The sequence below is a fragment of the Oryctolagus cuniculus genome, chromosome 21, assembly GCF_051225735.1.
Source record: "Oryctolagus cuniculus isolate XC-2025 breed Fujian yellow rabbit chromosome 21, ASM5122573v1, whole genome shotgun sequence".
In the NCBI taxonomy this organism is placed as follows: domain Eukaryota; kingdom Metazoa; phylum Chordata; class Mammalia; order Lagomorpha; family Leporidae; genus Oryctolagus; species Oryctolagus cuniculus.
The window spans coordinates 21,814,342-21,831,719 of NC_142887.1; the positions used below are offsets into that span (position 1 = coordinate 21,814,342).

Sequence of the window (17,378 nt, forward strand, 5' to 3'; positions counted from 1 at the left end):
TTGCCTAGAGCACTAGGAGAACCCCCCAGGGGAGTGGCCAAGAAGGGGAGGGGAAGATGGCGGAAGGAAAGGCAGACACAGGCAGCGTGCAACCAACTCCTGATGCTCTCGATCTCAACAGATTCTACATGACTGAAGACGACGTAGCTTCAGGGTGGTTATCTTACTAGGTACTGACTGTAACGGATCCATAAGTCTGGGACGAGGCAGTTCTCAACCAGGGCACGCTCGAAGATCAGCTGAATGCGAGCAGGGTCACCAATTTTCATCTCGAAATCAATATATGCTTGATACTCGGCCAGTCTCGGCGCCTCTGCTTGCAGCTGGAGCACAGGGAAATGGCAGTGAAGTTGAATTGAGTAACCTGGTACCACAGAGGCACAAAACATCTTTAATAAAAGTAACCGTTGGCAAGCCCGCTACACCAAGCTGAGTAACAGATCCTCACTCTGCCAGCCACCGCACCACAGCGTCTACACTCCCATGGGCCTGCTGAGTAACACAGGTCCTCACTCCGCCAGCCCCCGCACCACAGCGTCTACACTCCCATGGGCCTGCTGAGCAACACAGGTCCTCACTCCGCCAGCCACCGCACCACAGCGTCTACACTCCCATGGGCCTGCTGAGAGGCTTCCCATCTGGCCCAAAGGGCCTCTGCACGGGAAGTTACGAAAGCTCCATAAACTCTCTTCTAAATCCCTTCCTAGGCCACAGGGGACTTAACTCGCCATCAATCAGGAACTGACTGGAACAGCAACACCTTTGCCAACGGCCACGGCCACGGCCAGTCCCCCTTCCAGAACACACGACCCTTGCTCAGCCGACTAAGTACAGTGATGCACCGAAGCAGGACAAACAGGAGCCCTGTGCCATTTCAGCTTCCGCTCCCGCAGGGTTCCAGGCAGATGCAGAAGGCTGAGGCTGTGCTGAGTGTTTACTGATCCAGACGCACAGCACAACTCTTCACACACAGAATCCTCTTCCCCACCCTGCTTTCTCAGGAGCCAGACTGCGCAGAAGGCCACAAGTAGAGGGAAGAGAACTACACACAAAGTGTTTGCATGTGAAAAAGAAGGGGGGAGGGGGGACAGGCAGGCTGCCAAGACGCACCTCCTCCAAACAGCCTCGCTTTCCAGTCGTGATGGTGGACTGGGCCACTGGATTAAATACATTAAAAAAAAAACTTAAAAAAACCATCAACAAACTGGCAAAGAAACAGAAGTACTAAAGACAAAATCTAAGTGAAGGTGGCAAGCTACATAAAGGTAAGCTTTGGTTCCAAATATACTAAGAATCCGATCTTCACAACAATCCTCTACGGCAGGGCTCAATACTACCCCACCTTGGACTCGGGGAAACTGAGACATGGCAGGGTAAGAACGGGCCTGGGTCACAGAGCTGGCAAGCAAGCAGCAGAGCCAGGATCCACACCGAGAGCTCCACCCCCACAGTCAGCCCTGCGACCCACTGTGTCGAGAAACACACCAAATACAGCCAAGAAGCCCAAACCACAAACTGAGAAATTAAACAGACCCACACGTGGGCCCACTGCCACCCACGTCCAGAACATCAGCCAAGCCAACCAGCCGGAGAGACCGCAGCAAGAGTCAGACGGCTGAGCTCCCGACGGCAACGGCAGAGACAGAGTGGAGAACCTGACAGTCGGCTGGAATCCACCGTCCCGGGAGAGCAACTCCCGAGCAGAGTGAAGAGCTGGGACAGGCCCAGCCGGCGGCCTCCGCTCACAGCCGGTCCCCAGTGGTCCCCAGTGCAGGAGACAGGAGCCCCCTCAGACAGGCCCAGCATGCGGCCTCCGCTCACAGCCGGTCCCCAAGTGCAGGAGACGGGAGCCCCCTCGGACAGGCCCAGCCGGCGGCCTCCGTTCACAGCCGGTCCCCAGTGCAGGAGACGGGAGCCCCTCAGACAGAAGAGCTAGGGCACAAGAAGGAAGGAGGGGCCCCGGAGGGGAAGTGCAGGCGCTCATTTCCCAAATGCTGACTGCAGACCTCGTCAAACACAGACACAGGGAAACAGGAGCGCGTCTGAGCAATGCTAAGTGAAGTTTAAAAGTATTCGAGGGGCCAGCGCTGTGGCGCAGGTTAATACTCCGCTTGCAGTGCTGGCATCCCATAGGGGCGCCGGTTCTAGTCCCAGCTGCTCCTCTTCCCATCCAGCTTTCCGCTATGGCCTGGGAAAGCAGTGGAAGATGGCCCAAGTGCTGGACCGCTCCTGGCTTCAGATGGGTTCAGCTTCTGCCATAGCGGCCACTTGGGGAGTAAACCAGAGGGTGGAAGACCTTTCTCTCTGTCTCTCCCTCTCTCTGAAACTCTACCTCTCAAATAAATAAAATCTTTAAAAAAATAAAAAGTATTCTAAGAGCAAAAAGGGCAAAATGTCATTTACAAAATACAAAGTCTTCCAAGCAGTTCATGGAAAATGTGCATTTATGAAAAAAACTACATACAGATTTAAAAATTTTTGAGCTACAACAAACTTTCAATTCCACTTTTCCACAAACGTTTGGAAGTACCCTCATATAATCAAAACAGAGTATCCAAAAGAACCTGTAAGTTAAGAATTTATCAAGTTTGGGCGTTAAAAAATGAATATATACCAAGAGCAACTAGAAAATAAAACTCTTTAAAGAGGTATCATTTACCTGGGTCCAGTGTTGTGGCACAGCTGGTCAAACCTCCACCTGCAAAGCAGGCATCCCATATGTGCACTGGTTCAAGTCCCAGCTGCTCTTTGTGTGTGTGTGTGTGTGTGTGTGTGTGTGTGTATTTGAAAAGTCAAAGTTAGAGACAGAAGAAGCAGAGAGACAGAGAGAGAGAGATTCCATGTCCCAAGTGGGCTGCTGGGGCCCAAGTACTTAGGCCATCTTCTGCTGCTTTTTCCCAGGCCATTCATTAGCAGGGAACTGGATAAAAGTGGAGCAGCCAGGATATGATCCAGCACCCATATGGATGCCAGCGTTGCAGGCGGCAGCTTCACCTGCTACACCATAACACCAAGTGCCTGGCTGTTCCTCTTCCTACCCGGCTCCCAGCCAACGCACCTGGGAAGGCAGTGGAAGATGAGCCAAATCCTTGAGGCCCTGCCATCCACGTGGGAAACCCAGATGCAGTCCCTGGCTCCTAGCTTCAGCCTGGTCCAGCCCCAAATGTTGCAGCCATTTAGGGAGAAACCAGCAGATGGAAGATCTCTATGTCTCCCCTCTCTAATTCTGCCTTTCAAATAAACAAATCTTCAAATTAAAAGAGTATCATTGACAGCAAAAACCACTTCAAAATATATTTAAAGTAAGTATCAAGTTTGGATACATTATGAAATTAGAAAGCTTTACAGAGAAACAAGCCTAAAGAGCAGAGGCCAGCAAGCAGAAGATGGAAATTCTTCCCCAAACTGATCCGTAGATTCAAAGTGATTCCAATCAAAGACAAGAGGCGTTGTTTCTGTGGTTTAAATAGAACCTTAAACAGCTGACTCTCAGCCTGATGGAGAAGAGCGCGGAGGTGGGGCAGGCACTGCTGCAGCCTAAGATGCTTCTTGAAATGCCTGCACCCAACACTGAGTGCCTGGCTATCGCGGCATCTGGGGGTGAAGCAAGGTAGAAGATCTCTCTGTCTCGGTCTCTCAGTCTGCTTTTCAAATAAAGAAATCTCAAAAAAAAAAAAAAAAAAAAAAGGCCACACTCTCACAAAGAGGAACAAGGTGGATAGGACTCATGGGATCCACGATCAAAGCTTCTCACAAAGCCAGTCCTTGTGCTGGTGCCACACAAACCAGGAGAGAGGCCGGCACAGAACAGACGGCTGACCCGGCACAGAGGCCGCGGGGCGCCGTGCACATCAGCACATCAGCGAGGTGGGGTCAGGGCTATCAGAATCAGAACTAGGACAACTCCTTCTCCGGGTGGGAAAGTGAAACGGTAACACTTTCTTAAGAAAATAGAGTTCAGAACATTGAAGACAGATTTCTCAAATAAGCACAACAAAAGCACAAACCACAAGGGAAAAATAACAAATCCAATTACAGGAAAATTAAGAGCTGTTCAGCAAAAGACACCATTTTAAAAAGTGGACAAGCCACAGGTGGGGGGGAATAGGAATGCAATACATACAACCAACAATGAGGGATAAGGCCAGACTCCCAAAACTCAACTGGAAAAGAAACAGATGAAAAGTAAAATGGGCCAAAGACTTTAATATGCATCTCACAAAACACAGTAAATCCAAATAACCAATAAAAGTGAAACGATGCTCAACTCTATTAGTAATCAGGCAAATGCAAAACCACCATCTCAGACTCGTCAACCGGCAAAACCTGCCAGCGCCCGGATTCAGCGCCTGCAGTGAGACCTCTCAGCTAGCACGGGCAGGAATGAGAACTGACCACCTGGACAACCCCTGGCACTAACCCACGCCCCAGCGACTTCATTCCCAGCTGCTCCAGCAGACAGAGAGGACGCTCTGTGCTCCTGGAGGTAAGCCCACTGCCCGGCAAGGAGGCCTGTGGTGAATACAGCCGGCGTCACAGCAGGGGCAGCACACACACCGCAACTATCCTTATCAACGTGAGCAAACCCCAAAACATGCTGAATGTTCAAAAGAAATACAGTGCACGACTCCATTATATAAAGGTTCCAAAGCAAGCAAAATCAACACAACATATTAATTCAGGATACGTTTACTGGCTGTGAAATTATAAAGAAAAGCAAGGGAATGATTATCACAAAGTCAGGAAAGTGATTACCTCTCGCGAGAGGGAGGAGGAAGCAATCGGAGAGGGGCACATAGGAGACTTCTAAGGTACTGGCAATGTTCTATTTCTTAGCCTGGGTGGTGGGTACACGGACGTTCACTTCATTATTATGATGTGAGCTGTATGGACACACTTATACAGGCTACATTTCACAACAGTACAGGTTTTCAAGATAATGCAACGGAGGCTCAGGGAAATGCGTGGAGAGGGGAGTTGAGGACGAGAAGCCAACACTCACCAGCGCTTCCTCGTAGGGTTTGTATTTCTCCAGCTGCTGCAGTGCTTTGTGATAGCTCTGAATCACCGACTCTGGTATTGGGTCTTCCGACCATTCCTCGTACTCTGCAAACGTGGCCTCCATATCTATCGAAAGATGGATTTCAGCCCCGTGGGTCTTGCCCTTGCATTGTATCAACCCAAACACAGATTGAGCCATGAGACTCAGGTGCCACCAGCCCCTCCCTCATCTGTGGTCATGGCAGCTCTCCTGCCGAGCCGAGCTGGTCCCAGAATCCTTTCCACCTCAACGTCCCAGGCACCTGTACCGGCTAATTAATCAAGAGTCAATGAACTTATCAGCACCACCTGACCTCACTTTTCATCATTAACTCATCTGACCCCCACACCGCCACAGCGCACTATCTAATGTGACCCTCATTTGGAGTCTAGGAAACTGAAGGCGAGGGCGAAGTCACTTGGCTACGGTTGAAGGCAGAGCAAGGCTCTGCACCCAGGCTGACTGACTCAAGTTCACACTTGGGTCACCAGGTGAGGTTGTTGCTTACTGGTATGTGAGACAAAATCAGTGAGACACCTCAGTACTGGCCTTTCCCGCATGTCACCTCATGATCCAATGTTGTCACTTTATCATTTGTTAAACTGAACCCAGATAAACCACAGAGTACAAGGCAGTAACACCTGGTCAAGTGAAGTGCCCTATACGCTGCACAGCCAGGGAACGGACAAGGCAAAGGTCCCCGACTCCTCCCACGTTCTGCAGCCCTCTGGGCGCTGAACACTCACAGAGGCGCGGCTTGCCAAAAATACACTTACCCCAAAATACGACTATTAACAAACCCAAGAAATTCAAATGCACGTATTTCCCATCACCAGTACTCTCAAACCTAACCCCCCCACATGAACTCTACTCTGTCACGGAAGTTAGTCCTCCACAGAACCCTTGGATGGTAAAGCCGACCTCCGTCAGCTGCAGCCCCCACCTCCCTCCTTGATGACATCGTCAAGGAGGGCCTGTGCTCCTTACAATCCTCCTGGGAGGCCTGGTACAGAGTGACAGTGTGCACTGAGAATGAGGACAGCAGCCCTGCCTGCCCCACAGGCTGCTGGGAGGACCCGTGCCATGACACACTGAGACACATCTGAACACGCCAAGGGCTGGCTACCGCCAGGGCTGCGTCTCTTACCGTAGAGCGGGATCGCCAGTTGTCGCCGGAAGAGACTGTGGACTTTGTCAAGCTGTGAATCAAAGGTTTGTTCCCGGTCAGAAGGGGAAAGGAAGCCAGCTATGGGCTAAAGAAGCAAATCAGTAGTAAATGACAAACTCTGGATCTTTCTACTTCAAAAAGTATCTCAAAAAAATTTTCATTTCAAGCTCAAAAAAAAAAAAACAAAAACCTGCCTATGACCTCTCATACATGAAGTATCCTGCGAAGGGTTGGGAAGGGCACAAAAATAAATGCTACCTGTGCCTCTCCAGTGTTTACGGTGGAGAGAGCAAAAACCACGCATGAGACGTATCCCAGCGACCGTGACGGGGCACACCCTAGGGGTCACACACACGCAGCATGCTAAGGGCCACGGCACTGCACAGAAGCTCACTCTACACTGGCTTCAGGGGAGAGCTGCTGTCAGAAAGACTCCTGCAGGAGTGAGTGTCTAGGATACGTCTGCAGGCTCCCAGTGGAAGGAACAGGGGAGTAAAAGCAGTCTGGTGGCAAGTGCACACAGGAACATCTGGGGACAGTGAGAGCAGAGTGCACGCAGGGATTCTGACAACAGAGTGATACAGATGTCAGACAGAGGGGATGCCCTGGGCCTTATTCAGGGTAAGCTGAGGACCCGGCTGCAGACCAGGGCTACTTAACTAAGAACCACCTATCAGGGCTGGTGCTGTGGCACAGCGGGTTAAAGCCCCAGTCTGCAGTGCCTGCATCCCATATGGACACCAGTTCTAGTCCCGGCTGCTCCACTTCCAATCCAGCTCTCTGCTATGGCCTGGGAAAGGAGTAGAAGATGGCCCAGGTCCTTGGGCCCCTGCACCCATGTGGGAGACCCGGAAAAAGCTCCTGGCTCCTGGCTTCAGATCAGCCCAGCTCTGGCCATTGCGGCCATTTGGGGAGTGAACCAGTAGATGGAAGACCTCTCTCTCTGCCTCTGCCTGTCTGTAACTCTGCCTTTCAAATAAATAAATCAATCTTTAAAAAAAAAAAAAAAAAAGAACCATCTATCTATCGGAGAGCTCCTGTGTGTGTCAACAACACTTGGTGCCACGTGCGCACAGTCAACTTCCACAAATCATGATCTAAAAGGCAGCCATGACAGGGTCAGACCTCCTAGCGGTTACAACTGGATGTGAAACACATGTTTTTTTAGCGACATGTTGTTCTCTACATTCTCCTGAACTATCTAAGTAAAGCAGTCTATTTTTAAATGTCGGAAAAAATCTGTGGCATCAACTAAGTCAGAGAAATCAGTCTTGCTCTTCCACAAAGGCCAATCACTTTTGTTTACTTTACTGCCCACCAGCTAAGGCATGGGCAGAGACCATTTTGCTAACTGTGTGGACCCTAAGACTCATGTCCCACGTGTTTCAAGACTTCCAGGGCAGGTTACGCCCTCCCCGAGGCAGGCCCGGCTCACTCACCCGAGCAGCTTCCATGATCGCACTCTCAAACTCTCGGTAGGCTTCCCACACCGCGAGGCCTTTGGTCACGTGTAAACCGACCGACGAGAGCGCCCTTTCAAACACAGAGCGGACTTTCTCAAGGCCACCTTTCTGACCGATGCCACCAACTGAGTACTGGCCGTACTCCAGCCAAATGTTAGGACCTAAAAATGAGAAGTCTTCTATTAGTTTGGGTTGTAAAATACCCAAATACTCAAACTGATGCCCACCAAAACTGTACGCATTCACACATCAGCAAGCACCCCGTGTCCTTATCCTGACACTGCAGCCTGCAACGTATCTCACAAGTGTGTTCTGAGTGAGTGTACACACAGCATCACCACTGATTGCCGAGCAAGTCTGTACTGTAACAATCACAACTCTATTAAAACTGAAGGGACCCATAATGGACTGCAGTGAAGAGACCTATGAATCTGAGCCACCCTGCAGAACTTCCCAGACCTTGGCTTTTTCTACTTTGAATCCCTGACTGCCGTGTAAGCTTTCTAATCAGAGTGAAGGACAAGCACTGCTGGGATCTGGCGTGGGCGTCCCCTGAAGGATCGTGTCAAGGGCACCCCCACCCCGCCAGGTGCTGGTGGAAAGTCCAGACAGACCTTTGGGAAGGGGGCCAGAGGGAGGTCCTCAGGCAGCTGGAGGCATGCCTCCCAAGACGGTTTTTACAAAAGTCTGAGTCCATGCCGGCGCCGCGGCTCACTAGGCTAATCCTTCGCCTGCGGCGCCGGCACCCTGGGTTCTAGTCCCGGTCGGGGCGCCGGATTCTGTCCCGGTTGCCCCTCTTCCAGGCCAGCTCTCTGCTGTGGCCAGGGAGTGCAGTGGAGGATGGCCCAAGTGCTTGGGCCCTGCACCCCATGGGAGACCAGGAGAAGCATCTGGCTCCTGGCTTCGGATCAGCACAGTGCGCCGGCCACAGTGGCTGTTGGGGGCTGAACCAACGGAAAAAGGAAGACCTTTCTCTCTGTCTCTGTCTACTCTGCCTGTCAAAAAAAAAAAAAAAAAAAAAAAAAAGCCTGAGTCTGGGCCCAGGCCCTCTCTCTCCCTGCTGTGTCTCTGGCTCCTGCCTCACTACCTGCTCTGCCACTGCCCTCCGCTGCCCTCAGAGACCAAACCAATGGGCTGCCTAATCTTGGACATGAACCCCCAGAACTGTGAGCTACACAGCAAACATTTTCTCTTTATAAAGTTATTCTGCTGTAATCAAAGCTACAAGTACCCATCTTGCTACCAGAAATTTGCAGTTTAAGTCTCTTTTTAATGATGTTTCAACAAAAAGGAAGTAATTTCACTGCCTTATTTCTTTCAGTTTAACTTTTTTACATACTTCTGTGCCTTTAAGACTAACAAATTCAATTCTCTGATTGCATCGATTCTTCTGTACCTATTTTGCCTATTAAGTCACTTTTCAAGAATTTGAAAATAACTACAGAGACCTATATTCTAAGCTTTAAAAAAGAAACACCAAGGAGTGAAGGCCAATGTGAAAGCAGTACACGCTTTCCTGAGGCTTGCTTTTCCACTGGGAACCTCGTTCAAAACCAGCCAACCTGTGTGCTCTCTGCTCTCACTCACCCACACAGAGATGCCACACGGCTATAAAATAAAAACGGGATGAGCTGGCTGCTGAAGGGAGGTTCCCGGTCAACGGCAAAGCTCCTCCTCTACGGAGGTCAGCCTCCTAACAGATCACACCACGTTCGCCCACGACACCATGGACACGGGGAGAAACACTATGAAGTCCTATTAAAGCCTTTATTCTTTAGAATGGTTTTAAAGGCACAGTGAAGTTGAGTGGAAGGTACAGAGACTTCCCTTATGCCTGCCATCCCCACACACGAACCACCTCCCCCACCATCACCATCCCCATCCCCCACGGAAGCAGTACGTGTGTTACAATCAACAAACCCTGGCTGACACACCATCACTCAGTCTAGTTACTTTTGAGTTCCTCTTGGTGTGGTATACTCTATGGGTTTGGACAGAGAGTGACATGTACCCACGTTACAGCACCACACTGAGTCAGTCCACTGCCCTAAAAGTCCTCTGGGCGCTGCCTGTTCACCCCTCAATCCCCAGCCTTCAACAGCCCTCATCTTCCCACTGTCTCCAGCTCTGCCTTTCCCAGACTGTCACACAGCTGAAGTCGTGTGTGTAGTCCCTCAGACCGGCTGCTGAGCAACATGCAGCTATGTTTCATCCATTTTTTTAAAGATTTATTTCTTTATTTGAAAGGCATAGATACAAAGAAGGAGAGAGAGAGATCTTCCATCCGTTGATTCATTCCCCAAATGGCTGCAACAGCCGGGGCTGGGCCAGGCCAAAGCCAGGAGCCAAGAGCCTGGTCCAGGTCTCCCACGTGGGTGCAGGGGCCCAAGCGCTAGGGCCATCTTCCACTGCTTTACCAGGTGCATTAGCAGGGAGCTGGATCGGAAGTGGAGTAGCCGGGACTTGAACCAGCACCCACATGGGATGCCAGTACTGCAGGCAGAGGCTTAACCTACACCACAGTGCCAGCCCTTCTTCCATGTCTTTTTAACAGTTTGGTAACTCACTTCGCTTCAGAACTAAATAATCCTCCATTGTATGGAGGTCCCAGTTTATCTATCTATCCACCTCCTGGAGGTCATCTTGGTCACTCCCAAGTTTTGGCAATTCTGAATAAAGCTGCTGTGAACATTCATGTGACAGTTTCTGGGTAGATGTACATTTCTAACTCTTCCTGGGTATAAACCAAGGAATGCAATTACTGAACGGTTGAGGAATACTTTTAGTTTTATAAAAAGCTGCCCATCTGTCTTCCCAACTGGCTACACCATTTTGCATTCCCACCAGTAATAAATGAGAATGTCTTGGGCTGGCGTTGTGGTACAGTGGGTTAGGGCAATGCTTGCAACACTAGCACCCTATATGGAAGTACAGGTTTGAGTCCCAGCTGCTCCACTTCCAATCCAGCTTGCTGCTAATGCACGTGAGAAGGCAGCAGATGACGGCTCAAGAGCCTGGGTCCCTGCCACCCACGGGAGACCAGGAGTTCCTGGCTTCTAGCCTCAGCTTAGCCGTGCAGCACATGGGAAGACTTCTCTCTCTCTCTCTCTCTCTCTGTCACTCTTTCAAAGAAATAAATCTTTTCTAGAGAAGCGAGAACCCCTGTTGTTGCAGTCTCACCTGCCTAGTCGCCGTCGGCATTCTGGATCCTGGCCACCCAGCACGTGCAGTGGTCATCTCAGTTCTCTCTGAACGTCCCTGATCACACAACACGGAGCATCCCTTCAGCGCTTACCTGTCATCCACAGATCTTCCTTGCAGAGTGCATTCAGGTCTTTGGTGCATTTTAATCAGGCTGCTTTCTTATTAGGAGTCTGTAACACTCCCCTACCAGACATGTCTTTTATAGATATTTCCCCCCAATCTGTAGCTTCTCTTTATTCCTTTTTTTGTTTTGTCTTTAAGATTTATTTACTTACTGAAGTAAATTGAGCACAGCCAGTCCCCAACCAAGGATGGTGTGCCTTGTGATTTTCAACCTTACAGTGACATGAAAGCACTCAGTAGAAACCAGACTCTGACCGCTGATCTGCTCTGGGGCTGGGAATATGCACCACGATCCTCTCAAGCCATGCTGGGCGGCGGCAGCCACGGCTCCCGCCTGACCATGAAGGAAACCCCCCACGCTCTGGGGCGTCCTCTGCACAGGACGCAGGGGTTAGGGGGCTTTCATGCATCTCAACTGCTGCTGCTCTCACCTTACAATTTGATCCTCTGCATATTCACTCCCTCACTGCGGATGCTCCTCCCACTTTTATTTTAAAACCAAGTACCTGAAGACCAAAGACAATGACAAACATACCTCCATCTCCCAGCTGCTAGACGACAGCTCTCTCTTCCGGGTCGCAACATCTCACAGAATTTGCACAGTCCACACAGCAGATGGATCTAGGTGTCACCACCAGACACCCCCCACGCCCACCCTCAGCCGTAAACAAAGCCCAGGGGACTCACAAATGTAATCCTTCACGGCTTTCTCGAAGAGGTCGTACACGTGCTCGCGGTCCAGGCCATCCAGGGCCATGCTGATCTCGTCGTGCAGCCACTCCAGCCAGAGCTCTAGGAGAAAACACGCCTCCTGACTTACCGCCCCTCCCCACAGCGCACGCCGGAGCAGGCCTGACCAGGAGACCTCGGCACCCAGCAGCTACAGCCATCTCACACAGCCTGGCCCAGCTCATACAAACTCAAGTCTCAACTCCTAAACCAAGGGGCCAGCATTGTGACATAGCAGGTAAAGCCACCACCTGCAACACGAGCATCCAATATGGGCACCAGTTCAAGTCCCAGCTGCTCCACTTCTGATCTAACTCCCTGCTAATGAGCCTGGGAAAACACCAGAAGATGGCCCAAGTGCTTGGGCCCCTGTACCTACATGAGACACCCCACCATTTAGGAAGTGAACTGTCGCTCCCCCTCTTTGTGGAGGAACGACACAGGACCCTGCGCTGTTCTTTTGTCTGCTCGGCCCTCCCCGGGTTTGCTGCTGGTTCTTCCCGGGTTGGCTACCGTCCCTTCCACCTCCGTGGAAGGGCGATTCCCCCTGCCACTTTCCCCACTTCCGCGGGGGAGCGGCACACCGCCGGCCGGCTCTCTCGGGGGCTGCACAGGTGTTCCTTCAGATAGATGTTCCTGGTGCATGTTGTCTCTCTCCTCCTTTATAGTCCTCTTCCACCAATCCCAACTCTGCTACCCACACGCCGAGTACGCTGCTCTCCTCCAATCAGGAGCAGCTCCTGCAGTTTATTGGTTGAACTGGAGGCAGCTGTGTAGAAGCTGTTCCCTCCTCTCCCAGTGCCATATTGTGGGAGAGCAGATGCATAGAATAAGTCTTAATTCCAGTAACTTAGTCTAGTCCGAGTTGCTCCCAGTTGCTCCCCACAGTGAACCATCAGATGGAAAGTCTGTCTCTTCCTCTCTCTCTGTAACTCTTTCAAAATATATCTTTTTTTTATTAAAGATTTTATTTATTTATTTGACAGGTAGAGTTACAGACAATGAGAGAGACAGAGAGAAAGGTCTTCCTTCTGTTGGTTCACTTCCCAAAATGGCCACAACGGCTGGAGCTGAGCCAATCCGAAGCCAAGAGCCAGGAGCTTCTTCCTGGTCTCTGGTGTGGATACAGGGGCCCAAGCACTTGGGCCATCCTCCACTGCCTTCCCAGGCCACAGCAGAGAGCTGGACTGGAAGAGGAGCGACTGGGACTAGAACCGGCACCCATATGGGAGGCCGGCACCCCAGGCGGAGGATTAACGTAGTGCACCATGGCGCCAGCCCCTCAAAATAAATATATCTTTAAACTGTTCAGGGCCACTGCTGCAGCATAGCAAATAAAGCCGCCACCTGCAGTGCTGGCATCCCACATGGGCACCAGTTCTAGTCCCGGCTGCTCCACTTCCCATCCAGCTCTCTGCTATGGCCTGGGAAAGCAGTGGAAGGTGGCCCAAGTCCTTGGGCCCCTGCACCCATGTGGGAGACCCAGAAAAAGCTCCTGGCTTCGGATCGGCGCAGCTCCGGCTGTTGCTGCCAACTGGGGAGTGAAACAGGTGAAGACTTCTCTCTCTCTCTGCCTCCCCTTCTCTCTCTGTGTAACTCTGACTTTCAAATAAATAAATAAATCTTAAAAAAAAAAAAAAAAAAAGGCAAAGCTATTATTCCAGGCAAGCATTTGGTTCAGCAGTAAGACTGCTCAGGATGCCTGTATCCCAAATCAGAGTGCAGCGTTCGAGTCCCCACTGCACCTGTTTGCAGCTCCTGCGACGTGCACCCTGGGAGCAACGATGATGGCTCAGGTCCTTGGGCCCCTGCCACCCACACGGAGAAGAGTTCCTGGCTCCTGGCTTTGGTGTGATCCTACCCAACCACTGCAGGTATCTGGGGAGTGAATCAGGAAATGGTAGATCTCTATTTCTCCCCACCTTTCAAAACAAAATGGAAATAAACTTCTAAAGAACTCTCTAAAAGTTTAATTATAATATATTCACAATTTCTGGCTCCAAGAGAATAGGTTAAATATAGAAACACTGGAATGGGGGAAAAAAAGAGAATGAGAGTAAAAGTTTAGTTCCATTAAAAAAATTCTGTCAGGGCAGGTGCTGTGGTGTAGCAAGTAAAGCCACTGCCTGCAGTGCCGGTATCCCATATGGGCGCCTGTTCAAGTCTCAGCTGCTCTACTTCCGATCCAGCTCTCTGCTATGGCCTGGAAAAGCAGTAGAAGATGGCCCAAGTCCTTGGGCCCCTGCACCCGCGTGGGAGACCTGGAAGAAGCTCCTGATCACCCAGCTCCAGCCACTGCGGCCATCTGAGAAGTGAACCAGTGAATCGAAGACCTCTCTCTCTCTCTCTCTCTCTCTGCCTTTCAAATGATGATTAAATAAATCTTTAAAAAATAATTTGTTATAATGAGCACAAAGAAATCAGGATTCAAAATGTGCATGTATATTATATGATCCCAACTATATCTTGCAAAACACTAAGATAATTAAGTGAAAACAGCTGACTTGAAACGCTGAGTTCTCTTCTCTCCAAGGTGCTCTGTGCGGCAGACTTCTAGCAGGAGCACCCCTTCAGCACAGTGCTCCAGTCTCGGGTCCGAGATACGCGAGGCGGTACCTTCAGTCAGGGGGAAGATCTCGCTCATCTTCTGGCGAGCCGCCCGCACTCTGCTCAGCTCCCCCTCCAGCCGCAGCAGCCTGATCAGATCCACGTGGCAGTTATAGTCATAGACGTTGATGGAGAGCTAGAAGCAAAAGTAACGGAGGTTGAAACTTAAAATGCTGTCCTCAAAGTGACAGCTTTGTGTCACCACTGGTGCCAGCACTCCCACCTGCCGTGCTACACGGGAGAGCCACTGACATGGCCACGCCCACGATGCAACATTCCCGCTCAAAGACGAAGACGGGGCAGGCACTGTGGGGCAGCAGCTAGGATGCCTCCTGGGACGCCTGCATCCCCTGTCTGGAGCTCCTGGGGTAGAGACGCTGCTACCCTACTTCCATTCCTGTTTCCTGCTAATGCAGCCCCCGGGGAGACCCGCATAACGGCCCAAGTACCTGGTCCCTGTCACCCACGGGGAGACCCGCATAACGGCCCAAGTACCTGGTCCCTGTCACCCACGGGGAGACCCGCATAACGGCCCAAGTACCTGGTCCCTGTCACCCACGGGGAGACCCGCATAACGGCCCAAGTACCTGGTCCCTGTCACCCACGGGGAGACCAGCATAACAGCTCAAGTACCTGGTCCCTGTCACCCCCAGGGAGACCCGCATAATGGCCCAAGTACCTGGTCCCTGTCACCCCCAGGGAGACCCGCATAATGGCCCAAGTACCTGGTCCCTGTCACCCACGGGGAGACCCGCATAACGGCCCAAGTACCTGGTCCCTGTCACCCCCAGGGAGACCCGCATAATGGCCCAAGTACCTGGTCCCTGTCACCCACGGGGAGACCCGCATAACGGCCCAAGTACCTGGTCCCTGTCACCCAGGGGGAGACCCAGATGGAGTTCCTCACTGGTTTTGCCTGGCCCAGCCCTGGCTGTTGCAGCCATTGGGGAGCGAACAGCAAGCGGAAGATCTCTCCCCACCCCACCCCCACCATCTCTTTGTCTCTCCCTCTCTCTGCCTTTCAAATAAATAAATCTTTTAAAAAAAATACAACTCTATGCTTACTACAAGAAACTTGCTTCAAATTTGAAAACACAGACTGACAGTAAAACAGAAAAAGATATGCCATGCAAACATTAACTAAAAAGAAGTTGAAGTGGCTGCATTAATATCACATGCGGCCAGCGCCGCGGCTCACTAGGCTAATCCTCTGCCTGCTGCGCCGGCACACCGGGTTCTAGTCCCGGTCGGGGCGCCGGATTCTGTCCCGGTTGCCCCTCTTCCAGGCCAGCTCTCTGCTGTGGCCCGGGAAGGCAGTGGAGGATGGCCCAAGTGCTTGGGCCCTGCACCCACATGGGAGACTGGCTCCTGGCTTCGGATCAGCACAGTGCGCCAGCCGCAGCAGCCATTGGAGGGTGAACCAACAGCAAAGGAAGACCTTTCTCTCTGTCTCTCTCTCTCTCTCACTGTCCACTCTGCCTGTCAAAAAAAAAAAAAAAAAAAAAAAAACATATCCGACAGACTTCAGAACAAAGAATATCAGAGACAAAAAGGGACATTATGCAATGACAAAAGGATCAGGAAGATACAACAATCCTAAATGTGTATGCTCCAAACAGGGCTCCCAAACACATGAAGAAAAACTGACGCGGCTCAAAGACGGCCCCCCCACAATGAAGGCTGCAGCAGTGTCTAGCACCCCCTTTTCAGCAGCTGACAGAACCACCAGACAGAAAGCCAGCAAGGGCACAGAAGAACTCGGCCGCACATCCACGGCATGACCTAATCTATACACCTGCAGCACTCTACCAACAACAGCATAAACCTTGTATTTCTCAAGTGTCCAGGGAATATTCGCTGAGCCCATAAAACCAACCTCAACAAATCCAAAAGGAATGAAATCAGACAGGATACACTTTCTGACCACAATGGAGTCAAGTTAAAAACCAATTATTGGGGGGCTGGCGCTGTGGCACAGCGGGTTGATGCCCTGGCCTGGGACACCAACATCCCATATGGGCACCAGTTCGAGTCCCAGCTGCTCTACTTCCAATCCAGCTCTCTGCTATGGCCTGGGATAGCAGCAGAAGGTGGCCCAAGTCCTTGAGCCCCTGCACTGGCGTGGGAGGCTTGAAGGAAGCTCCTGGCTCCTGGCTTCGGATCAGCTCAGCTCTGGCTGTTGCGGCAATTTGGGGAGTTGAACCAGGGATGGAAGACTTCTCACGCTCTCTCTCTCTGCCTCTGCCTGTGACTCCGCCTTTCAAATAAATAAATAAATAAATCTTAAAAAAAAAAAAAAAGAATTAACAAGGCCAACACTGTGGCACAGCAAGTAAAGTCACCACCTGCAACACCAGCATCCCCAGAGGACAGCCTGGGCCCCTGCACCCCCACGGGAGACCCAGAACAAGCTCCTGGCTCCTGGCTTCAGATCGGCTCTCAGCTCCAGCCGTTGCGGCCATCTGGGGAGTGAACCAGAGGATGGAAGACCTTCACCTCTGTCTCTACCTCTCTCTGTAACTGTTTTTCAAATAAATAAATCTTTTTTTTTTTTTTTTTGACAGGCAGAGTGGACAGTGAGAGAGACAGAGAGAAAGGTCTTCCTTTGCTGTTGGTTCACCCTCCAATGGCCGCCGTGGCCGGCGCACCGTGCTGATCCGATGGCAGGAGCCAGGAGCCAGGTGCTTTTCCTGGTCTCCCATGGGGTGCAGGGCCCAAGCACCTGGGCCATCCTCCACTGCACTCCCGGGCCACAGCAGAGAGCTGGCCTGGAAGAGGGGCAACCGGGACAGAATCCGGCGCCCTGACCGGGACTAGAACCCGGTGTGCTGGCGCCGCAAGGCGGAGGATTAGCCTAGTGAGCCACGGTGCCAGCCGAGGTATAAACTTGAAACATGCATGGAACCAGCACGCTGAAAAGTCACAGAAAGCTGAGGAAAGAAACCACAGACCTGAAAAAACGCAGCAGCGTCCCACGGTCACAGATTCAAAGATTCAACACAGACAAGAAAGACACTCTGCCCAAACCGACTTAGAGGTTTAA

The 17,378-nt window shown here is 51.4% G+C and overlaps 1 protein-coding gene across 7 annotated transcripts in view; it reads right to left on the reverse strand.

The window, feature by feature from the left end:
- Positions 1-17,378, reverse strand: part of SART3 (spliceosome associated factor 3, U4/U6 recycling protein) — a 37,749-nt gene that overhangs the window by 16,456 nt on the left and 3,915 nt on the right. Inside the window, exons 2-7 of one of the 7 annotated variants that reach the window (XM_017338062.4) lie at positions 14,345-14,471; positions 11,687-11,791; positions 7,649-7,833; positions 6,189-6,240; positions 5,003-5,127; positions 168-323 (exon numbers count right to left, since the gene is read on the reverse strand). In XM_017338062.4, coding sequence (XP_017193551.1) covers positions 168-323; positions 5,003-5,127; positions 6,189-6,240; positions 7,649-7,833; positions 11,687-11,791; positions 14,345-14,471 — 750 coding nt within the window. Of the gene's footprint in view, positions 1-167; positions 365-4,755; positions 4,838-5,002; positions 5,128-6,188; positions 6,295-7,648; positions 7,834-10,852; positions 10,926-11,686; positions 11,792-14,344; positions 14,472-17,378 lie in introns of those variants that run through there. The other 6 variants (XM_017338061.4, XM_089322876.1, XM_089322877.1 and 3 more) reach the window with 6 other exon arrangements.